The 25,541-nt window shown below is 37.0% G+C and overlaps 2 protein-coding genes across 2 annotated transcripts; both read right to left on the minus strand.

The window, feature by feature from the left end:
* Window positions 1-995: 995 nt before the first annotated feature.
* LOC124154102 (serine protease HTRA2, mitochondrial) lies at window positions 996-16,043 on the minus strand. The gene is made up of 7 exons (XM_046527620.1): window positions 14,877-16,043; window positions 14,679-14,802; window positions 14,511-14,597; window positions 14,167-14,361; window positions 4,096-4,243; window positions 3,690-3,858; window positions 996-1,756 (listed from the first exon to the last, which is right to left on the minus strand). The coding sequence occupies exons 1-7, from the start codon at window positions 15,287-15,289 to the stop codon at window positions 1,591-1,593; spliced, it is 1,302 nt and encodes a 433-aa protein (XP_046383576.1). The 5' UTR covers window positions 15,290-16,043; the 3' UTR covers window positions 996-1,590.
* Window positions 16,044-17,458: 1,415 nt separating this feature from the next.
* LOC124174096 (vasotocin-neurophysin VT-like) lies at window positions 17,459-23,468 on the minus strand. Its single transcript, XM_046553230.1, has 3 exons — window positions 23,171-23,468; window positions 21,150-21,363; window positions 17,459-17,801 (listed from the first exon to the last, which is right to left on the minus strand). The coding sequence occupies exons 1-3, from the start codon at window positions 23,330-23,332 to the stop codon at window positions 17,644-17,646; spliced, it is 534 nt and encodes a 177-aa protein (XP_046409186.1). The 5' UTR covers window positions 23,333-23,468; the 3' UTR covers window positions 17,459-17,643.
* Window positions 23,469-25,541: the final 2,073 nt, after the last annotated feature.

Consider the following 25,541-nt stretch of genomic DNA (forward strand, 5'->3'; position numbering starts at 1 on the left):
CATAATAACCACAGGCTAAAGAAATTTTATCACAGTAGCTATAAGGCAAAACCTTTCTTGTAACTTTTCAACATCCTGTCTCTATTTATCACAGCAGTGATCTTTATGAATGGACAGCTTACTCCAGTAGCATAACTAGGATTTTGAAATGGAGGGGTTTATCAGAAATTTCAGGGCCCTTCCAGAGTGTATGGAAAATACCCCAGGGCAAAGGTTGTATTCCAGAAACCTACCCCTTACCCCCACCATGGCTATGTCACTGGCTTACTCAGAAGGAAACTAGTGAAACCCACCTATGATTTGCTGGTAGCATTTTTATAAAGTTCAACATGTCAAATTAACCATGACCTACCTTAGGTGATGACAGCATTTTTTACCCTACCTTCGGTCAAACTTAATTTTATAGATTCTATTCACATGTATTGATTTATTTAGGAAATAATCACAGACTAGCCAGCAACATTCCTGTAGAGTCAACAGCAAGTGTACACTAATTTATCAATATATTGAGTCATTAGTATTTCCTCAGCTATAATCAGATTGCATGCCAAAGACTCCATCAATTATGAATACACAACTTTTTGCTCATAGAAGTCTCCATAACCTGTTATAAATTTTTATTTTTGGACAACAGCAAAGGCATGCCAATTTATTAACACATTTGCAAAGGCACAAAGCCTTTGGGGTCACTATGAAATTGGCAGCATTAACTAGAGGAGCAAAATGACAACAGCAATACAGCTGCACCAAAATTAAGAAAAGAAAACAATTGGCATCCTCCACAGTGAATGTGCTAAGATGTACATTAATGATTATGTCAACATGGACTGGCAATCATTTACACCTCACTCAGGAAAAAAATTGGCACTTAGTGCAATGATGAATAGTATTCTTTCCCACAATCTCACTTTGATGTATAGGGTCTTGTGCAAAAGGAAAAACCTCCTTTTCTCTCACAATGGTTCTCCCATTCCCACAAATATCAAACACACATCTCCTGTTCCAAAATTTCTATTTTATGAATTTGTATAAATATATAAATATGAATGCAATCAAAATGAAAATGTACAGGGGCAGACCCATATGCATAGATGAATAAAAAAAACAATTATTCAATAGTGCACAGAATATTTCCTGGCATTGTTCCATGATCAACAAAAACTCCAACATCAAAATAACCAAATAAGCCTAACTCAAATAATTTCATTGATAAAAATCCGTTCAATGCATTTTACTGGCCAACAAAAGTTTCTTAAAAACTGCATAGAGTCAAACAAAGTGAAACAGACATGAGAAATGAATAATTTACTGTATATTGCGAACAGCATTCATGAAGCTCAGTAAAATACTTCCAATAAATATATGAGAACCCTGATATTTACTTTCCGTTATGCAAACCACATCTTGGTACTTGCAAAATGTCTCAATCTTGATTGTATGATGCCATGAATAACTCCATAAAAAAACAATGCATAATGCCTCAGTATGCATGATATTTTTCCAAAAGAGCTTTGGATATCCTAAATTTCTTGATTAGGCTACTAAGAATAAGGCATGAGCTCCAGTACACAAAACAAATATTTTTCACATTCAATCTTCAGGTACTACTTCAAATTGTATTCCTTTGCTTGCACCAGGTCTAATCACATTCACTTTCAAACTTCCTTTTTGTTCCAGCGCCTTGTACACATCCTGAGCAGAATATACCGACTGACCATTGATGATTGAGACAATGTCTCCAGGCCTAAGCCCCGCACTAGAACAATAAAGAATGAATTAGCAGGAAGTAATCTGAAAATGGGACACCATATTAACTCCAATATTTGACATTTATAAACATATTAATTAAGGATGGGTTGGTTCAGGTCCTGCTGTGGTTCCTGGCGTCGGCTTGAAATTTTTGTACGTTACCAACTAGTTAAATAAAAAAACAAATTACATCTATAGTAATTAGACCCATTAGATCATTGAATTTGCATTGATATAAAACTAAAATGGTGCTGTAGTTCCTAAAAAGTATGTAATTCATGCTCATATTTCTATCGAAAAGGACAAACTAGGAAAAGGAAAGCAAAACTGATTCAAACATAATTTTAAGACCTGTGCCAAAGTGAGGTAGCGAGATTTTTGAATTAGAACCAGGTTTCATGAATTTAAGATAGAAAGATGCTTTAGTGAATTTACTCTAATTGGGAATCAGCGTAAAACAATGTATAGTAATTTGCCAGATACACCCCTTTCATAGTTTAAATGAAAGAGTTCAATGAAAATGTGGCACCAGTCATTCTTTCTTTTATGCAAGACTCATTAATTCTTTTCTTAAAAATAGGAAGTCTGGTTAAAAATGTCAAGGTATCTGAATGTGCATAACTCGAGAAAGTGGAGGGGTAAGTGGCAGTGGTGGGAGGACAGAGGATGAGAGGAGAAGTGCTTCAGACGAAGACAGCTGGAATTGCCAACTCACTAATTTTGAATAAAATTTATTCTTACCAACACAGAAGTCTAATATAACATGCCTAACCTACCTAATTCAGTGTTTGATGTATTCTAACATCTATCCTAAGAATTCACTGTAAACTGAATGAACAATAAAAGCCAAATAACAAAACCGAAGGAAGCAGCTAAAAAGGTTAAAATGGCAGTGACTTCATGTGTTCTGAGTGATATCTCAAGTGAGAATGGCTCCTTTCACCCACACCATTGTGTAATGCTAATGTTTCAAAATGGGCTAGCCCAACCCCAAAATCAACATCTGCTCATGGGCCACTAAGTATTAACCAGGCTGTAAATACAATATTTTACCCAGATTGAATTTGAAGCCTTGATTTTCAGGTAGCATAAAGTTATCAATTCAATTATTGAATTAATGATTTTAGTACTGATTCCTTTTTAGCTCCAATCCCAATAGGGTAGTTTCCTTCATCAAATAAAACGAAAGGCATTGATTGCGATTCGTTACCCACCATTACTGTATTCATAATATACAAATTATTTCGTTTTAGAAATACCGGTTTAGACGAATGGCAATAGTCCATTTTTATCCTCATTTGAAAAGGGCCAGATTGGCACCCATGCGATGCCACTCCACGTGACGTCACAGGGACCTAGTTTCTATACCAGAAGATAGGAGTTATACATCGTCTGAGGTTACCAATGCATGCATGAGGCGCAGAGCTCAGGGAAACATGTCTTAATAATCACTTATCAAAACTGGCTAAGGTCGGAAAGTTTTCTTCATTTGATAAGGTATTAATAATCCTTATTTAAGCCAAGCGCTACCAGCCAGCAGGGTACTCAGCTACCCGCTAGCAGCCTGCGTCGTATCAGCACTCAACTCGCCTCAAGGTCACCTCACAGGGCAGCAGCGGGAACCAGAAATACGCCACACGGAGAGATTTCCCAGCATTCATATTTCAAGCGTCGCGTTTTCGCGCGCTTGAAAATTTTCACTTTTCATTTAATCGCAAAAAATAGATATCGTCATGTAAAAATCTAAAAGCGTGAAATACGTACTCCAGGAGTAATAATCTTTTGATTTAGGCAATAAAAAAATAATAGGAAACCACCCTATTGTGCTTTGAAGATCAGGAACCATCGCAACTGAGTAATGAAGAACTGAAGATGCAAACCGACCCATCCCTAATATTTACTCATACGAGAGCATGCAGCGCAACACTCATTTCACTCACTTGTAGGCTGGTGAACCAATCACGACCTTCCAAACTAAGATCCCATGGGAAACATCAGTAGGAAAATTGTGATTTCGCTGCTGTAGCTCAACAAGTATCTCTGGTGTCAGTGTCAGCATAGTAATTCCCATGAATCGCCTCACAACTCCTTTCTTTTCTTTACTTTCCCCTGCATAAAACAAAATTCATTGAAGAAGACGATTCCACAAATGGGAAATCAACATGTACATAAATATAAAGAGCAACTAGTTTTGAGATACACGCAAATACAAAATATACAAGATAAAGTGAAAATTCATGGTTAAATAAAAACACAGTACTATTCCACAACCTTATATTTTTGCAGTCTACTAGTTTCAACGTTACAACGTCATTATCAAGACATAAAGTGAAAATATTACAATACCTTTGACACGATTATCGACAGACTTTTTCAGGAACTCCTTAGCATAGTCAATGGGAATAGCAAAAGATATGCCAGGGGTCACCTTCATGGAATTTATTCCAATAGCTTCACCATCAAGATTCACCAAAGGGCCTCCAGAATTCCCAAACTTTCAGTGAGAAAGAAAAAAAAGGATCATAAAATTACAGTACCACATTAGGAAGGCAACTACTTAAACGAAAAGCATATCTGTACACCATAAAAATTTCTCATTTTGTTTCTTAACACATTCAGTGCGAATGACATATATATATGTCATGAGGGCTTTTCCACTCAGGCGGATGACATAAATGTATGTCTTCGGGAGTACGTTTTTCCGCTGGTCACTAGGGTGCTCCGAGTGCGCGTAGCGTTACTTTTTCACCCTCCCGCTGTTCGGGATTGACCTTACACCATTGCGGAAGTGTCCGTTTCTAGTTCTACGTGTTCCTTCATTTTTAGTGTTTTTTAGTTTACTTTACTGCTGTTTTTGGAACAATTTGGCAGGTTGAGATTTTTCTTTTCATTTCCTTCGTCTCTTTTTCATCATTCTTATCGTAAATATCATAATCATGTCTTACATATGGATTATTCTTTTTTAATTTGTTTTTTTACCTTCATTTTTAATTTATTCATATTTTATATGCTATCACAAAAATTATGATTAGACTAACTTTTTTATTAAAGATATTTATCCCCGTTTCGTACGCACTACATTATAAAAAAATGATCTTAGTGCGGTGCTTCAGTTAATGATGTTATATTTGAATTTCTTTTGCTAGGAACATTTTTTATTAATGCAAATTACGTTTATCCTGGATGATTTTTTTGGGTCTTTTTCCTACTTTTACAGCATATTTTCCCATTCGTTTCCCTAGGTCAATTACCAATCCTCTATTCATTTCGATTTTATTTCATTTTCTTAGTTATTCATACGTGTTGGGTTAGTTGCAGATTTTCTTCCTTTTCATAAAAAAAATAACATTAATGGCGTATGCAACACTGCATTACATTATCTACAGTATTGGTCTGTATTTTTTTACTCGTTTATTTGTTTCCTTAGCTTTGTAAACGAAATTGCGGAAAAGAATAGATAAACTCAGAGGTATTTTAAGCATTACGGCATTTAACCATTATTTATTCCCTTGAAATAGTATTTTTATTATATTTTTTTAATTATTCCTATCTTATGTGCAACCACAAAAATTATTATCAGACTTAGTTTTTGTTAATAACGTGTATTCCCGTCTCAAAACTTACTATTTTATTCCAAAATGTTTCCATGCGGTCCAAAAGGTCGTATTTTATACTTTATTAATAATTTTAAAATAATTATTTTTAATTACGTTTTTTTTACATAATTAGGGTTTTTTTCCTAATTTTACGGCATATTTTCTCAGTCATTGCTCCGCATCAATTACTTGTCCTCTGATCATTATGGTGTTTTCATTTTGTAGGTCATTAATACATTCTAGTGTTAGGTACAGATACAGTCTTAATTTTCATAAAAACTAAGGTATTAATCACATATGCAACACTCCATTACACAAATTGTACTATTTTGCTGGATAATTTTTAAGGCTCAAGGTTGGAGTCCCTCCCTACCAGCGGCACTCCCAGAGATTATTTCAACTTGCCAATGATATTTTCTTTGAAATAATCCTCTCATAGACAGAGAAAAATGCAGAAAGCATTTTCCTCCGAAATCCTTCACCAAGGGCCTTCACTAAGGGCATAATGGATTGGAAGCTGTTGGACAGGGAGAACTGGAAACTTGGCTGGGCCTTCTTCTCCAGATGGGCGCAATTAGGGTTAACACGATTTCTAACGATTGGAGGTCAGAATTAGTGTGAGTACCGATATTCGGGAGAAAATGTGCCGTGATAGGTTTTTAGGAATGATGCAGGCTCTTCATTTCTCTGCTAACTGTGAAGGCATCCACAGGACAGTGACTGCAATATGCCCAGAATGTGAAGGTCAACCAGGGCTCTGTCTAAGGCCTTGCTTTCAAATATATCATAAAAATTTGTGAGAATTTTTATTGAAATGTTTCAATTTTGCAATAACTCTGAGGTAACATAGATTTTAAAAATGTTTATCCCATAAATTTATATTTTTCTTGCCGTTCATTGTGTGTTCTACTTCTGTGACTTGAAAAAATTAAATCTACGGCCGTTGAAACAAAAAAAAATACACGTAAAGACTAATTCCAAGATATTTCCGCCATTAACCTAAGGAATCAATGGTAGAAGAAGTATTATAAACGGAAATATGAAAAGTTCACTCCTTCATACAAAGAAAATTGCATGTGTGTAATGCGGGTTGCGTGAATTGTCAATTACTGGTGACGGGTGGCATACATGTATGTCATTAGGGTTTTTCACAAATTGCGTGAAAAAGAAACAAAAAAAATTGCAAATTCTATAGTATTACTTCCAAGACCACTGTTATGAAGGAAAATCACCCATCCGTCACTGGAGGTTTCGGTGAAAATATCATCCGCATTGAATGTGTTAACTTTGGCCATGAAGTACATACTTAATTTTTTGGTATATTCTATGAACTGATTGCATTTTTGCACTCATTGTGAGATATTGTTCAATATGGCATTGGAATTGATGAAAAATAGACTTAAAAATTTTCCTCAGTTTTCCAACCCACATTCATGTAGTTTCAACCAAAGATTGAGCATATCACATACATAGTAGTGATAAAATCTTTTTTAATAATCTAGTCCCGATTTGTTTAAAGTAAATAGTAGATATTACTTCAATTATGAATAAAAAGCTACATCATTTAAAATGCTTACATATACCCAAAGCAAAACTCAAATACCTAAAGTAAACATAAAATTTTCATACCAAACAGAGGAATCATTACTGCTATTACTTATTGAGTGTTACTCTTTCCGCTGCGGGAAAGCACCCCATAAACAGAATTCATTAAACTAATTTACCTATGACTCAGTTTTCAAAACACTCACCAATAATTGGTGATATTTACTGATATTGGTGATGATGATTGGAATATAAATTATGGCATGAATAACTTGAATTCCTGGTCTCTCGACTGAACAACAAGCAACACAAAATGCTTTCTTTATTTTGGCTCTAAGGTGAATTTTTTAGCAACAGCTTTACCACAGTACAAAAACGTTTTCCCATTTGTACCATAATTACCGTATTTCTCCGAATATAGTCCCCCTCTGAATATAGTCCCCCCCCCCCCTAATTTTGAGGCTTCAGTTTCGGGAAAAGTTAAAAAAATGCATTTGAATATAGTCCCCCCTTTACTTTTACCACAGGCATTTTTGGAAAAAAAGGGGGGACTATATTCAGACATATACGGTACTTGCCTTTAAACAGAATATCACACTAAATTGAACCAACTTCTAAGGCCTTCAAGTACATATTAATATACCGAGAAACAAACCAAGATGCACCTTTCAACATACTTTAGTAGTTTGTAGCATTGTAGGCTAATTGCATTCGGAGCAGCTGCGTATTACGGTTTCTCAAGCGAGCTTTCATGGCCATTGCAGGTCACATACACAATGTAAATAGTAAAACAACTGTATGTATAAACATATCGTATATTCATCGCTTGATGATGCAGCCTGCAATTGCTCCGAAAGCTAGCTTGACAGAGCATATTATGCAGCTACTCCCGAAAGCCTATTATACTAATGATTCTTGCAGCAAAAGCCTATGATTCATGGCAACATACTCATAATCATATTTATATAATACCAAAAGAGACATTCTGTCCCAAATCTGTCACTAAAACCCTGGACATCAGTGACTATGGTTAGACTAGCTCACCTGACTCACTATGGATAGTACACTGAGGTGCCTATGGAGGAAAAAAGGTATGATATGTTTATAAATACAGTTGTTTTCATATTCACAACGTATTTCTCGAAATAAACTAAAAACAATGCTAGCTTTAAATTATTCAGGCATGCTGAAATACCCTCATATTTACTGAAATCACTTTTTAAAAAAGCCATCAATCACAAGTAGCCAACTCAAGCTCAATCTACTTTTATGTGTGCCAAATAAGTTCCCCACCCTGCTGTACCCTCACCGTGATTTTTAGGGACAACCTTCATATGTGACTATTTGGAAAATGTTATATGAAAATTCTTGCGGCACTTCTGGCTTTGAAAACTTGACTTTTTGTGGCCTCCATAATTTTGTCTGGCTTAAAGTTCAAATCAAGAGAAAGCCATTTGGTTCTTGGGTTTTCAAAAGCCTTTTAGAAGCTTGAAATATGAGATAAAAATTCATACTCGATACTTAAATAAGGAGTTACCTCATTCTCAACCATCAAAGATAGTAAATAATTTTATCATTGACATAGGCTAGTAACGGGCTCATTCACCAATTTTCATTCATCTTCGATTGCGTTAGAGTGGAAAAATAAAGAGACGCAATTTTCATCCATTGCTTACTTCTTGACCTATTAGCGGCAAAAAACAACATACTCAACCCTTTCACAACCTCAAGCCAATTGGATCAACACTTCTCAGCAGATCTTCTTCCCCTTGCAAATTACTCACGTGGCTACCTGTTATTTTCACTCTAGGGAACAATTTCATCCCTCAATAAAAGGTTTTACCTGAGTGAGAAAATGAGCCAAAAGTCTTTTGACATCATCAACTCATGAAAAGTGAGCGGAAACTTGAGCAAATTTAATTATAATATGTATATTTACGAGGAATGGCTGAATGAGTCAAATCTTTGGTCATTATAACTCATCTTCCAAATTCTCATGCGCCTTCTATCCACTGAATTTTTTAAATGAATCGTTATTTCAGGTCTGACTGAAAATCCCTATAGTCAAAAAGTTATTTGAAACATCAGCATTTTTTCACCAAAAATAGCCTTTTACATATGTACTTGCTTTATATGAATATGCATGCCTCCTTCAACGTCAGCAAAGGCTTAAAAGAATTATATCATTGACAGAGGATATCACAGAAATAACTCCTTAAAGTACTATGCGGCACTAAAGCAGCACTGGCCCATTGATGATAAAAAAATTAAGAATGATGACTGCAAATTATAGGAAAATGAAGGTCTCCCACTAACTCAATGTTTCAACTTAAAGGTAGGCATTGATAGTATGTGCTAAAGGTCTTCTCAGATTAAGCTCAATGCATGAGAATTTCATATATGTGCTGTATGAAAACTTGTTTCATTCCTTCAGCCACCTCATACCAAATGAAATTTATCCAATGTGTATGAATGCTTCAACTAAGATTTGAACCAAGGACCTTTCACTCACAGTAGAAAACACTCTACTCTCTAGACTATCACATACTCCAAAATGAAGGTAATAATGATAAGGACAGAGAGAACACATAAACATTTTGATAAAATAATGAAGTATGTATTGATCAAATTAACCCTTTCCCGCTGGCGCCTACCATCATCATTAGTCAACAATCCTAAGATTGGTTTGACGCAGCTCTCCATTTCTCTCTCCTATCCGCTAATCTCTTCATAGCTACATATTTATTCTCTTTTACATCCTTTATAACCTGTCCTATATAACTCATTGGGGGCCGTCCCTTGCCCTTTTTCCCTTCCACTTGTCCTTCAACGATTGTCTTCATCAGACCATCGTGCCTCAAAATGTGGCCAACTAAGTTGTCCCTTCTTCTGCTTAATGTTTTTAGGAGGCTTCTCTTTTCTCCTACTCTCCTTAGCACTTCCTGGTTACTCACACGGCCAATGCGCCTACCATAGGAAAACATTTTCTGCGCAATGAGTGGCATAAGAATATTTGAAACCTCTCTGTGCGGAGTTGTTATTTGGGGTGGAGTTACCCTATTATTTTCCTCCCTCCAATTTGGGACCCTGCATAGCCCATCCCTTACCCCCACCACTGAACTAGACCCTCTAACTCTACCTTAGCATATATCCATGGTCAACTTATTGCATTACCAGCTTTCTTTCCAACCAAATATTGCATTTGATTTTCAATTATTTACTCTTCTAAAAGAATTACTAACATTTTTTTAAGCATTGTGGGATTTTAAATGGTTTCTAGCATTAATAACAACAAAGCTAGTGAACACACACACTAAACACAAGACTGTAAGTCCACAAGTCCATAATTTTAAACACTAATATTTCATTTAAAAGTTGCTTACACACAGAATAAAATGAATAATTCATTTTGAAGTATAAAAAAATTGTAGCATGCAACAAAATATATCATTGCAAAAACCAATGGCCACATAACCACTTCCCAACAGATTCCTGCTGTGAAGATGACCGTAAATGAGTGGGAGGGTCGGGTTTAATTGCCGAGGAGTGACCCTAAGGTCTCGCTAAGCTGGGCTCAGGCCAGGCCTGAATGCATCCGACAATTGCTACCTCAGCAGTCACTTCCCTTCCTTCATATCATTTGGCCGTTTGCATTGAAAAATCCATGATAGCTATACCTGACGTCAGGTCTTCTGCTTATGAAAATGCCCACCAAACGCTACCAAATGCTCAGCGCAAAAGGGTTATACAAAGAGAAATTACCTATATGGTAATACAGCATGGATTAAAAGTACCACACGAAATATCTTTTGAGTTAGCTATCTCAGTATAAAAATTTTCAAGTTTTGGGAAAGTAATATTTGCTGTTGATATTCAAAGTTCTCTGGCCATTTATTTTTGTGAATAATTTTACGCTCACTCTATTGATGGAAAAATATAGGCAGGTATCATATTTCTTGGGGAAATAAGTATGTTATGTCTAGCGTATTAAATTGCAGCTGATTTGTCATCGAATTATAAACTTTTACAGCTTCCCATCTTTCACATCATATTCTTTGAGAGTAAACTAAAAAATGAGTAACTTCTACAACTACTTAAACTAGTATATTAGCTGCAATAATAAAGTACTGAGAATTGCATAGGTAGAGACAAAATAAAACCAAGAAAAGCCATGGCAAAAGAAGCCATTCAGAAAAATAAAAGGAAAGAACGCAGCAGCATGGCATTAGAAATGAGATAACAATGGTTCAACACTTGGCATATAATGCCACAAAATTTAAGAGAGAAAAGCATGAACATTATGCAAGAGAGAAGAATAGAGTTGGGGCATTTGAAATAAAGACACGAAACAGGTTCGAGGAAATACAATGGACAAAAAAAATAAGGGATTAAGAGGCACTGACATGGATTGAAGAATGAGAGGAAACTACATGATGCTAAAAACTTTGGATGGTGAATACATTAAGTAAAATGGGAGTTTAGTCATGAAAGGAATTTTCGGATAGCTTAAAGAGAGAGAGACAGCAAGGCACAGGTAAGAGACAAATGGAGAGAGAAAATGGTGGATCAAACCTCAAACTTAGCAGAACAAAAAATGATGATATGCTGCACTTCTGTGATCTTCCTGTGATCTAAGAACACGAGTTTATTGCTCTAACCCCCATCCTCACAAATATTTCACTGCCTTGAACAGAAAACAGCATCTCAAGGCAAAGTTTTAACACTGCATAAACATACTGAAAAAGCCTACTTAAATGAACAACATTTTCATTTGAATATGAGAGAGCATGATTAATGAATAAATTATAGCCAATCCTATCATACCTGTATTTACTGAAGGCTTTAGTATGGTAATTGCAGGAGGTGATTGACTGCCTAGGGCATTTTCGCCACGAGGGAAGAGTTGGGTAGGGAGGGTGGAGAGAAACCTCACTTTAGCCTATTCTTAATGAAGGACTCCAAAGAGACCACAGCTTAATGCCCCATCCAATGGACAGAGTGCTGTATAAGTGCACTTCATACATCCCTCAAATAGATTGTACAGTTCCTAAAAAATCTCTGCCAGCAGATTTGAAGCTAGACCCACAGGGTGAGAAGCCAGCATTTGTCACACCACACCAACCCTATCCCATTTACAAAAGAGTGATTCCACATCATTCCCATGTGGCGTAATTCGCCTACAATTGAGCACTTCGCCAGAGGATGAGAATGAGAATGCTCTTCAAACAAGTTGTGTGTAGGGGAAATAAAATACCACAGCAAGGTATAGTATCACCAAAGGCAGGGAAGAAGGAAAATCTTGAACAACAACCCTGACCCTCCCAGTTGATATTACGGCCAAAAGCCTGTATGACACTTCACAATTTATTGGCCAATCCACTGGATATTGGATTGTAGACCAACTGACACACACCAATTTCTATTCCAATATCTTTTTCATAATATTGGACACAATTTCTTGCCAAATTTGGAATTTAGAGCAGGTTCTATTTTCTTGCGGCCAACCTCCAATCATAAGTCTGGCCAATCTGGCCAATAAGAGCTGTATCCGGTGGTTTGAGAATAAAATAAAATAAATAAATAAAATAAAATAAGTCAAGTTTTGTTGACTCCTAGGGGCCAAAATAAGAGGCGCTTTGCAAAACATCCGGTTTGGCTGTAAAACATTGGCTTTTTTCCGAGAATTCGCTTGAAATTTCTAAAATGTGGACGAAAGAAGTTTTCTCACTATTGATTGAAGTGTACAAATCGCAGGAAAACTTATACAACGTAAAATCATCGAAATACACTGAGGTTCTATAGAGGGACATTAGAATACTATAATGGCCAATATTGGAGTAAAAATTGGAACGTGTCACATGATATGTAACGCCCAATATTTTAAACAATGTTGCGCACCGATTAACTGGCCTATAATGCGGGCTTAAAAACCTACAGATAATGATCTACATCCATTTTAAAAAGTGAGATCAAATATACAGTGATATATTAACCAACATTTGATGACCAATAAGACAATTATTTTTATTTATTGTAGCAATCTCCCCCGGAAAACATTTTTTCTTTGTGGCCCTCTCAAAAATATTTCATGAAAACATGTGTTAGAAATTTTAAAATCGACGCCGTTTCTCCTTATACCGCTGAAAATTCTTGAAAACGATTGGACATCTGCTCCATTACAATAGCCTTCAAATGCCGCAAACTGCATTTAAAAATATGCTTTCTAGCACTAGATATTTAAAAGGTGAAAATCCGATTTTCGAGCTAGCCGGCCCTAGATGGCCGTTAGTAAGCTGGAAGTGTGGGGAGGTTAGTCCTTTTTGACCGCAAATCATATGCTCTAAGTATGGGAAACATCCTGGAGGAGGGACTTTTCACCCTCTTATCCAGCTATGCCTCTTACTAATACTGGTGTAAGATGTAAAAATTGATAGTGCTATGACCAATCAGTAGTAATTGAATTACCTGGAGAATCTATATTATATTTTTCTTCAATAGCCTTATTTTGCCTGCCCTTTCCTATAATTTTAACGTTCCTTCAATGAATTTAAAAAACATTAAATAATTTGGAAAACTAAATGATAAAAGAACTAAGAATAGTAACATCCAATACTACTCCCGTAAAACCTGAAAATTTTTACCCTATAAAAGCTATCTCAGGCATAAATTTGTGCAGTACTTTCAATCCATACAAAATTGACATTCATAATTATTGTGCCCCAAATTGCAGGTTAGGAAAGAAGGCCTTGGCATTTTGGAAAATGAAGACATCATGAATTTTGACTGAGGAGGTAGAAAAATAGAAATATTATACTTGGTGTTTCAATTGAAGTTTTCAATGGAGTGCAGAACCTCAACATTTACTTATCTATCAAAATACTAAAAAGAGTATACTATTCGTCAAGATTTTTTGGATGAAGGTACTTTTCTTATAATAATATGGTAATGACATTTAAACAGTAGTTTTTTCCCATTCACCCTAATAAAATACGATCTCCAAATCATGGAAGCAAAAATGAAATCAAAGTGAAATATTTTGAATTTGATAGTAGTCTTGTGTAGGGGAGATAAATTGTACACTCAAGATTTTCAAGAAGATTTAGGGGAACCTTTTCTTTGATGGATACTTGTAGACATAAACAATAGAAAAATAGCATTATCCCAATAAAAATGCCATCTATCGCTAATTAGTTTGATGAATTAAATGAAAAAAATATCACATGTTATTCAATATCAAACATGAACTGAAAATGATTAGACACTCCAACTCACTCACTGTAATAGCAGCATCTGTTTGAATGTACTGCATATCTTTCCCTCGAAGGCCCAACTCAGAGCTATCACGGTTCACAGTACTTATAACTCCAGCTGTAATTGTATTTGACAATGACAAAGGGCTGCCAATGGCTACCACCCATTCACCAGGTCGTATCTTTGAAGATGATCCTAGAGGCATCACAGGTAACTTCCTCTGAAATATAAATATTACATAAAGATTGCAAGCTATTACTTACTTATTCTAAGTCAAAATCAATACATGAATCAAATCAGGAAATGCATATAATTTCATTAAATAAAACAACATCTTCAACCTGGGATATGATTATTTTATGCACTTACACACGGTATACGAACAGTAGCCAAATCCGATTTCAAATCCACACTCTCCACAGATCCAGTGAAAGTTTGGCCATCATGAAGTTTGACCTGCATAACAGACAATTCCTCATACAATGTAAAGTAGCATGGTAATGAGGGACCCACCACAAACTATGTATCATTAGGTACCTGTACAGAACAGTTCGGCTTATCAATAACAACATGGGCATTAGTAAGGATGAGTCCATCCTCATGAACGATGAATCCAGAACCACTTGATGCTGTAGCCGATCGACCACTGAAAAAATCCAGCCTGAAAGAATAAACTTTAGTGAAAACATTTTCCTTTGTTTACATAAACATATGAAGGCTAAAGGACGCTGTTACCTTCTTTGATCCTTTATCTCGATGTATACCACAGAAGGAGCACATTTCTCCACTACATCAGCGATAAAATTAAATCTTTGTGACAGGCGAGAGTTGGGCGAATCGGGATCACCAGGTAGAAACGCTGATGCTGCTGACACGATTGGCAATGGAAGATGCAAATTTTCCCAGAGTTTATGCTTCTTACTCTTCACAAATAAGGTAAGGCCGAACCCAACACTTAACGCAGCACCAAGAATGAATGCATAACTGCCCCGGGAGTTGTGTCTACTTTTGTTGCCGACCGATTCAGCCGTAATGAATTTGCGGCTATTTACACATGACATACATAAGTAAACATGGCTGCTTATTTTTGAGACATTACTGAAAATTAACCGGCTATTGTGCACATTAAGATATATACTCCTTAACATACTTAGCGCGTGCTTCTTCGGACAGGAAAGGAAACAAAACAACGCCGATAATAAATGATGCTCGACTATTTGCGGTGTATTCAAAAGAGCATGTTGAGGGAGGCATGATTGTTGGAATGGTTAAAGATTAATTTCGTTTACTAAACGACTTATTTTGAATTAATTGATATAAATCTAGCGTTCCTCTTCATGGAGGGCCTCAATAACTTCACACAAATTAGATATTAGCAAGAGCGGAAAGAAAAATAACAATAAAAATAAAAAATAACAAAATATTAATATTGAGAATAAAGTCACATTGAAGTACGCAAGTGCTACCAAAAGTAATATATCAATAAACATCAGAAGAGTAAATCGAGAATATTTAAGCAATTTCTTAATACCTATCTTTGTTTTAAGGTTGTTCAAAATATGACTTCGCGGAAAACAGAAGTACCTTTCGAATTTTTGATTAAGAAATATAAATTTTCTGGATAACGTCAAAAAATTCAATGGTATATAATACCTCAGCACAATAAGACAACAATATAACTCGGAACTATTTCAAATGGGCGTGATTAAAGACAAAATATGGAAAATTTTGAGCCTGCATTGACAGATTTTTTCTAATATTAGCTACATACCTAGATTCAACCACAATTTCCCATTGTTTACACTTCCATGGAGCTCGTATAGTAACCCTGGAAAAAGCTACATAACCCCAAAATTTTTTCATAAAAATCAAATTAAATGTATTCGATGGCGATCAGACTTTCGGCAATTACGTCATTTTCGTGCCTGCCATACCAACACAACAAACAAAATTGTGCACCTTGCTTCGAATCCTCCTATTGCGCTTAATTCTCTTTCCCGCACCTCGAAATCAACCTTGGAAGTGGTTACCAAATATACACACAATGACTTATTTATTTATGTACTTAATACATTTTCAACCTTTATAAGATTTAAATCTTACAATTTAATTACATTTTCTTGACATTGACGTCACCCTACGCATTATCTATATTCAGGGGCGGTCTGGAGTGATTGGAGGCCCTCGGCTGGGGCTCATGATGTGGCCTTCTTACCATGGCCATCAGGTGTACTCCCCCGGAAAACTTTAGGAAATTGATTGCCTGGAAATAGATTTGAAGCTATTCTGGCTCTCAGAAATAAAATAATACTATGTAACAGATAACGATTTCATAATAAAAAATTCCGTGAAAAGTGAAAATTTCACAGCATATAAAATTTCAAAATGTATATTGTGGTACTATAATCTATTTAGTGGATTTGTTCCTTGAAACGGCACTAATATAAAAAACTTTCCAATAAAGCTTTTAAAAGGAACCTTTTTACACTGAGTACATTGTAAATATAGCATATTAATGAAAAAATAGGATTTTATTAATGCAAGAATTAACTTTAGCTCAAGTAATCTGAGTCTTTTTTATCATACGTCTGTCATATACACATCACGATTGGCGCGAGCGTTGTGGGCGTCCAATATGCTCGGGGCCCGCGGCGACCGCCGACCTAGCCAGACGACCCTCGTCTATATTCAGCCCTTCAAAAGTCCTCACTCTCCCCAAAAGATTTCAGAGACCCATAATGAAACTTAGCCGTAATTGTGGCACGATAGAAACTAATTATTCGAGGATTGAATTTTTATTATTAAAATCTAGCTCATTTTTTCCATATTTCAAAGTAATATACATACCAAGGTACATACTCCCCTTTTCAAGTTTGCTTAATTCCGATACATTTGCCTTATGAAATTAAACGTGTCAGGTATGACTCCCAGAAAGTTAATTGGACGTAAACAGGTTTCCGAAAATTCCGATTTTTTCGGAATGGGTGTGAGCATTTAGCCTTGCACAAAAGGAATCAAATGGGGAATCTCATTTCAGTTCTGAAAATGAGTAACTTGATCAATTCGAAGCCAAATCTCACTTGACAAACTTTGTTTTTTTGCCGATAGGCAATACCGTTTTTTATGGACTGCAAGTTGTGAAACGCTATGAACAAGCTGCCATGTTTATCTTTCTATCATATGGCCAAGCTTAAACAATAAACAGAGTCAACGGTTTCTTTCACCGTTACCAAATTACCATCTATCAAGGATTTTTATAAGGCTGGATAACAGTTTCCAGTCGTCGTAATATAAATGGGAATAAAGTTCTCACAGTAGCAATTACTATAATTTTATTAATGAATATTTTATTAACTCAAACGAAAAATACATCAGATCGACACAACCAATATTGCCATTAATATATTTCTAAATAATTGAAAAAAGATGAATACGAATACGGTCAATAATATCTATACAAATGAGCGGTACAAGTCCTTACGAATAAAAGGAGTGATTAGCTTTAAAAGTTTACTACACTTCTGTCCATTCCTCCATCGTTATCAGCATAAGTCTTGCCCACAGGGAAGTCATCTCGTGAGTTTCCGTAATTCCTCTTCGAATAAGGCGAGTCCGTTTTCTCTGGGGCAGCGAGGCATGATGAATCCATGGAACACGATACTGCAAGAGATGAAGAATTTTCATCATAAATAGGAAATTGATATTTCCAAATCCTGTCTATAAGCTTGAGGGTTAAACGTCAGAGAATATCGAAAATAATCAATTCGGGCATCGAAAGAGAATATTTACGGGCAAATAATTGATCGTGCAGTGGAAAAGAATTCGCGATTCGTTTTAAAAAAATTGAAAATGGATAGGAAAAATAAGTCACGACGAAGAAAACTCCCAAATTCAGACATTCACTACATTGCGCATAGCAAAAAAAAAAAAACGCGAAAGTTTCTGCCCACTTTGCGTGAGTTGGTGACTTCATGAAGTATCGATATGTTTACTCGTTTAAAGAGAACCGCTCACTAACCCATTTCCGTCCATAAAACTTTCTGCTTGCGATTGGGAAGATATTTAGGTACGTCGCTACCATGGTCAACTTAAGTAATTCAGTGAAATATTTTGGTCAACACCAACTTCTTTCTTCGGAAAGACCCGTAGCCGTATAGCAATACTATCCAACGCTATCAACAACGACTCAAAATAATTTTGAATATATCGGAAAATATTCTTTACCAACGCTATTGTCAAAAGGTTTGTGTTAGACAAAATGCGTGCCAGCGTAGAGTCTCATGACTTACTCTTCCCCTCCCGCCCGCCGCACTGAAAGCCGAATTATTGTAAGTGATTCATACTTCAACTCTTTGAATATGTTAGAATATTTTACAACAGCCGTGAGACTTAATTCGAGGAAACAGGCAAAAATATCATCTTTAAAAAAAACAAAACAGTAGGTTTCGTTTTATAGTTGCCATCCCAGGAGCTTTATGTTTATTTTTCAATATCCTGTTTGTCAATATAGTAGGTATTGAAGGTTTTTAATTTCTTTGGTTATTATGATTCTATTGCAATGTATTATGCTGTGACATCTTTTCTAAACTTATACGGTAACGAGTTAAGTTGGTAGTGCACAGATGTTGCTGAGGACATTTTAAGGTTAGAATAAAAATGTTACTACACTTTACTTCGTAGTTTGTTGAAATAAATATTCTTGCTTTAAGGTTGCTTTAATTTTGTTAATAGGCGTTTATCAAAGTATTTATATTTCAAGAGTGTCAATTTAAATAAAAGTTTTGATGAGAAATATGAATTTTATTGTTTTGGAATTATTTATTAAGGACTTCTTTAATTCGAATTTTTGGATAGTTCGAAGTTTTTAACTGGTCCCTTGATGTTAGGAATTATCCAAGTTCCGCAGTACTTGCTAATTATTTACTCATAGAAAGCGTCCATAATGAAAATACCGTTACTCCCCGTCTCTTTCCGTTGCTGTCTTATTTCGACCGGTTTCAAAAATATACTTATAACTGGATTAAGCTATTGCTACCAACAACAAAATATTTTTGGCACTTCGATAGCTCTTAGGAGTTTACGTTTCCCTCAAGAGCCTCATATGCTAAGAATGGTTGGATGTAGCCATATGGTTACGGTGGGCGGAAATGGGTTTAGAGAGGGAATTGCACACAAAAGTGTTAGCAACAACGAACCGTGTGAAGGCTGAAATGTGGTAGGAAGGCGGTGACACGCTCGGCATGAGCTCGAGGTGTCATCAACTTATCCGCGAAATGGCCGTCAATTTTTCGCACAAATGCCTCGAGAGGTAGGCGGCTGATACAGAATAGTGTTGGAAATTTTTCGACCAAGTTGAATTTTTCCAGCAATCGATTTTTAATCGAGATTAAAAGCTTTACTTTTAAAAAATAATCGAAATTTAAACCGAAAAATAGACAGCTCTTTAAAAAATAGTGCGTACAAAAAAATTTTTATCATTCTTTCGAAAAACGTTCGAAATAGCCATTTGAGGTGTAGAAAACGTCCCAAAAAATCTACTTGCAATAAATTCGTGAATTAGTCGAGTCGCAAAAAATTACAAATGCACGCAAATTAAAGTGTTGGGATCACCGCTTGGAACGATTCAGCTATACTTAAATTTTTAATAAAGATCAACTAATTGCGATGTTTTCTTGATGATGGAGAGCGTGCTTTCCGATTTTACCGGCCTTAAAGAAAAGTCTTTCTCATAGGACGGGTAACGTGATCATTGGCCGGTAAAGACGCCGCTAAGATCAAACGAAATGTTCAAGAAAATGTTCAATGATCGAAGTTGAAAAATCGAGTCTGGATTTAAACTCAAAGATCAAGGTTAGATCTCGATTTCCTCGATCTCTGACATTTAAAACTCGATTTTCGATTTTAATTCGATTAATCGAAATAAGTTTTTCCATCGCTAAATCAGAAATGGAAAAATAAGGGTCTGTATTATTTCGAAGTCTGCTGCGTGTTCGGCGGTGAAATATACATGAATAGCACGAGAATTTTGAAATGACATTTTAAAAATAAAATGCGACCGAAGTGGCAACAGAAATCAGACTTCTGTGGAATGGAATTGGGCCTCCTCTATGCAGTCCCCCTTGCCACGGACCTTTGACTTTCGGGGTACTGCGCATACCACTACGCTATCCAAGTTTCTAATTACCCATTATAATTTTACCGAGCGGATAGCATAGTGGAAGTGGCCTTCGAAAGTCAAAAGAAAGAGATTCGATTCCCGGTGTAGGGGAATTTTTTCTCATGGTAATTCATGCATTAATTTCTTCTTTATTTTTTTAATAATATAATCTTTATGGTCTCTTTATTTCTCAAATAATATAATCGACAATTAAAAAAATAATGGAGCGCGCGCCCATTCCGAAAAATCACGAGAATCCCCCTCTCAAGACCAGGGGCGCAGCTAGGAATTAAGGCTAGGGGGTATTCAGGCGCAACTATTACTGGGTGGTATGGGGGTGTGGTATACCCGCCAGGGTAAGCGGGAGGTGTGAGGGCCATCCGCCAGAAGAAAAAATTAAGATAAATGGTTCAGCACTTTGAGTTTTACGTCCTTCTGAGGGATATTTTGTTAATCCTCACACTATTCTATAAGCAATATTAATCCAATCAAGTAAAATAAATTTATCTTAACACGTTGCGTACGGATGGCAAAAATTCTCGCCATTTTTGTCCCGAACTTTCCGGACGGATGACGAAGATTCTCGTCATGTAGGCACGTCCACCTAAACAATGTTAAAGCGTACAATACGTATTCGTTAGTACGTTTTCAGTTGTTGTTCGTTATTCACAATGAATTGATGCATCATAACGTTTGATTGGGTAAAGTTATATTCTAAACATTAGCTTTTTAACCATGTTTAATCCAAAGGCATTACGCCATATAAGGCACATATTTCCAATCTCAACACCTCCACCCAGAATTCCTAGAAATTTAAATCCCCCATCGCTGCGCCGCCGCTCAACACCCACCATCGTCGCAGCAGATTCCCTTTGCAGCACAACGTCCCCCAGCGATGGCTCCGCACCGTTTGCCGCCGCTCTCGCAGGCGCCAGGGAGCACGGCCTCGATGGTGCACGGCCTCAGAAGCGCACTATTGGTCCCGTCCGCCACGAGGCAACCGGCCGTTGGAGAGCAGCAGATGGAAGGCCCGAAGCACCGCCCACCGTACCCGCAGCTCGCGCACTAACCGGGGTGGATAAAAAAAAGTATCAATAAATAACATGATAAATGATAATATGAACAATGTAAATACTCTAACACTGTTTTCATACTGTGTAAAATCATATGGCTCAAAACGCGGCCAACAATATCAATTTCATATTTTTTTTATTTTAATTTTGTTATATTTATTCCCATAACACCGAAAACAGTTCATATTTCAAAGTTTAAATATTTTATTTCTCTAAAAATGTACTCTTGCAACTCTACCAGCAATAATTTATCATTATAAATCCATGCAGCAAAATAATTACCGTTGGAGCACTATGTACGTAAGAACGAGTCGGCAACTCCAAAACGGAGTTTCTCCTAAAGGGTACCTTTATTCGTGATAACAAGTTATTCTGAATTTTATGACAATAAAAATTATTGTCATAGTTATTATTATAATATTAAATATTTATTAAAATGGTAGGTGCATTATTACGATGTGCAATTGTTACTGAGATGGGGAAAATGCTCTCCCCGAGGTGAAAAATGAAGGATTTCTGCAGCATTGAAGGTTGTATTCCGAACTCCCGGCGAAAACCAATGTATTTTCAAGGAGAAGATAGACCGTTATTTTTATTCTGTAGTAATATACCCTCAGGGACCCCAACCCTCACCACGCGGTGGTCCATGGTAATGATTAGGTTATCATTCTATTTTTAAAATTCCTTACTCTAAATCATCGAGCGGGGATTTTTATGTCCAATGGCTGAACGAAGGAATTTTTAAATCCTTATAATAATTATATTTTACGATCAGCTGCTCCAAAAAATATTTTTAGCTGTAACACTCATTTTTGTGAATTGCGCAGGCTTATGTCTCAGTGCGCCATCGCATCATTGGTTACGACTAATCTTAAGCCTATCAAATCTCTCCTGTATCATCCCATCCCTATCTCAATCGTGAGTTTGTAGCTCATGTTAAGGAGGTTGTTTGGATGTGGAGACGAAAAAGACCTAAAATCAAAGCAAACTCACCCATACTCACTGCATCCACAAAATAGCCTTGCATTTAAGAGGTGTGCTCCACTGAGGCTAAAGGATCACGGCGATCCAGTAATTCCTGTTTTGAACGACAGATTCTGTGGCACTTTCAGTAGGCACTCGCAGCAAAGACCGTGGTCGTTCATTTGTATTTTCCCGTTCGGCTCATACTGGTGGTGAAGTTCACATGAATTGCCATGAGAAAAAAATTCCCCTAGTTCACGCGGCAGGTTTGAAATAAACCACATGGTGGTGAAGTATTTACTCTTACACACGTTTGGAGGTAACTCTCACGAGCATTGTGCATAAAACTACTTCTTACCCAAGAGTGGACACACATTAAAATGCTTTATTAGGCATTAACAAATAAAAAGATGAAGATGGAAATTTTAAAAAAGTAACAGCATCGGTAGCACGCATGATACCCAAGCACCCTCCGAAGCAAAGTTCCGGATAAGTTCCTGTCTCAGAAGAGCTTATATATCCCTTGGGAGAGCAATACTAAGTAATATCTAATGATAGCAAAACCCAGCAGTCGGCATCAATCAATTTCAATCTTTCAATCAATCAATCAAATCAATTAGTTATCCCTTTCAAATCCTATTCCCTGCCTCCCTCTCCTCCGCCAAACAATCAGTCTTCCCACTTGCGTGGTTTCATTCTCTCTCCTGTCAGTAGTCTCGATATGAATTCTGAAATAAACTCCGAGAGTTGAACTTGGCTCATCGGGGTCGGAAGCTATAGCTCACTATCAACCACACCAACCCTATCCCATGGATAATTGAGCATCCATCTCTTACCTGCCTCACGGCGACCTTCCCGAATGGTGGACCTGACCTCTTCCCACCGGGAGGGCAATTGGTGATGAAGCAGCCGGAAGAAATGCACGCCGCGGTCAAGACCAGGAGCAATGCCAGGAGGAAAGGGCGCTGGGAAGCCGACGACGCTGCCATATGTTCCATCTTCGCACCAAGGTTTGTTTCTCTCTCAACCTCGTTCTAACTCGAGTGATGGGTGAGGACAACCCTGACGACTTCCTGGGGACCCTTATATACGGAAGCCGCGACCCCTCAAAGACGCCTTTCTTGAACCCCACGGAACATCCCACGCATGCGTCCAGGAACTTCCATCGTCAACCGATTCATTAAATTCTCCACCCTGAGATCGTCACAAGCTATTCCGGATCCAAAGACGTATCCGACGCCGGGAATACAGAAAATAATAATATTCAATAACTCTTACGTCCACGCTGTTTTTTTCCTTATTTTAGTCGCGTCTTTTGATGATTGTAATGGGATTTCAGTGTCAAGGGGTTCTTCTCGACCCTTCCGGACAATGGGATGGAGGGATTACGCGGTTCTCACCCCCGCTGTAGACTAGGGGGATGAGAAAACATCCCCCCGGGGGCGTCAGGACGGCGAGGTAAGTACGTCCCCAAGTTATTCTCGTCTCACGTGATCCCGGATGTGGCTGAAAAGCGCGGACGGCATACGATTCGCGACGTCGCAGCTTAAGGATCCGCGGTCGTGATAAACAAAAGAATCCTTCCTTCTCCGGAGTCAGGAGATAAATGACCCGATCCGGCATCACTCTCATAAAAACCTCCGAAGAGTGGAAAACACCATGAAAATGTTTACAGGAATTTTATAAAAGGGGAAAAAATTCAAAATTTATTTAAAAATTTATAAAGGGGAAAAATATGATTTATGCACAGTTATTTAAGTTACTAATGTTCCCTGTTCAATACCAAAATGATAAAATCACAACACTAAAAAATAGGTTTATAAGATACCATATTCTGATTTATATTCTCTCTCGATGTAAATAAATCCAAACCATGAGAAATATGAGACAGAATTTTTAATTATAATTTTAGGCAAGTTTTAGATTTATCGCCATTCATGATGCCAACGCGGTTAAGAAGGCTACAAAATAAGAGCAAAGAGTGTGATATATTCTAAATATAACAATAAAAGAATAAAGCTTTTAGTATTCTCGTCTCACGTGATCACGGATGTGCCTGGAAAGAGCGGGTGGCATACGATTAGCGACGTCGCAGCTTAAAGATCCGCGGTCGTGATAAACAAAAGAATAGGAAAATAATCGGAAGCTAAATAAATGGTACACGTGCGTCAAGAATTTACTTTCATGAGTTCTCATTATTATGGCTAATATGAGAGTATCAATCATGTTTTTTATGGATTTGGAGAGCATGCTGAATGCAAACTTTGTATTCAATTCCCCATGCAAACGATTCTTTCAAGCATGAATAAATTCATTTTTCATTCATTCCGATCACTTGGGTTTACACTAGAAGTACAGAGTAAGCTCAACCATGAACACAAAAGGTATGGAGAATAGTATCACGGAAGCCTGATTGAAGCCTCCATGGTCTTCCAGAGTAGAAAGCACTTGGAATGTTAAAACATCACGTTATCGGCTTGAGATAAAACACTACAGAGCTTTCATGCAGAAAATGGATCCATAAGGACCTTAAAATGATGGCCTTTCTAGAAGGTCAAAGTGGGTGGAAAATTCTCTCACAATACAGTCAGTATACAAAAGGCAAGAGCTAGAATTAGAATTTATTATCTTATTTGCCATTCACATTCGTGAATAGGGTGGTTTCCTATTATTTTTTTATTGCCTAAATCGAAATATTATTACTCCTGGAGTACGCATTTCACGCTCTTGGATTTTCGAATGACGATATCTATTTTTCGCGATTAAACGAAAAGTGAAAACTTTCAAGCGCGCGAAAACGCGAAGGCTAAGTAGGAATGATGGGAAAAGTCCGTGTGACGTATTTCTGGTTCCCGCTGCCACCCTGTGAGGTGACCTTGAGGCGAGGCTTGAGCGCTGATACGACGCAGGCTGCTAGCAGGTAGCAGAGTACTCTTGGCTTAAATATGGATTATTACTATCTTATCAAACGAAGGAAACTTTCCGACCTTAGACAATTTTAATAATTGATCATTAAGACATGTTTCCCTGAGCTCTGTGCCTCATGCATGCATTGGTAATCTCAGACGATGTAAAACTCCTATCCTCTCGTGTAGAAACTAGGTCCCTGTGACGTCACGTGGAGTGGAATCGCATGGGCACCAGTCTGGACTTTTTCAAATAAGGTTAAAATTGACCATTGCCATTCGTCTAAACTGGGATTTTAAA

This window comes from Ischnura elegans, chromosome 2, assembly GCF_921293095.1.
Source record: "Ischnura elegans chromosome 2, ioIscEleg1.1, whole genome shotgun sequence".
Lineage (NCBI taxonomy): Eukaryota > Metazoa > Arthropoda > Insecta > Odonata > Coenagrionidae > Ischnura > Ischnura elegans.

Bases quoted from the DNA above. Each gene is read 5' to 3' on its own strand.
- LOC124174096 (XM_046553230.1), bottom strand. From the start codon at position 23,332: ATGGAACATATGGCAGCGTCGTCGGCTTCCCAGCGCCCTTTCCTCCTG. The intron at 21,364-23,170 runs GTAAGAGATGGA...CACCCCGGTTAG, and splicing joins GGAAGGTCGCCGTGAGGCAG to TGCGCGAGCTGCGGGTACGG. The intron at 17,802-21,149 runs GTGGGTGTTGAG...CATCTCTTGCAG, and splicing joins GGGAATCTGCTGCGACGATG to TATCGTGTTCCATGGATTCA.
- LOC124154102 (XM_046527620.1), bottom strand. From the start codon at position 15,289: ATGTTAAGGAGTATATATCTTAATGTGCACAATAGCCGGTTAATTTTC. The intron at 14,803-14,876 runs GTAACAGCGTCC...TTATTCTTTCAG, and splicing joins GAGATAAAGGATCAAAGAAG to GCTGGATTTTTTCAGTGGTC. The intron at 1,757-3,689 runs GTGAGTGAAATG...TTATTGTTCTAG, and splicing joins ATTGGTTCACCAGCCTACAA to TGCGGGGCTTAGGCCTGGAG.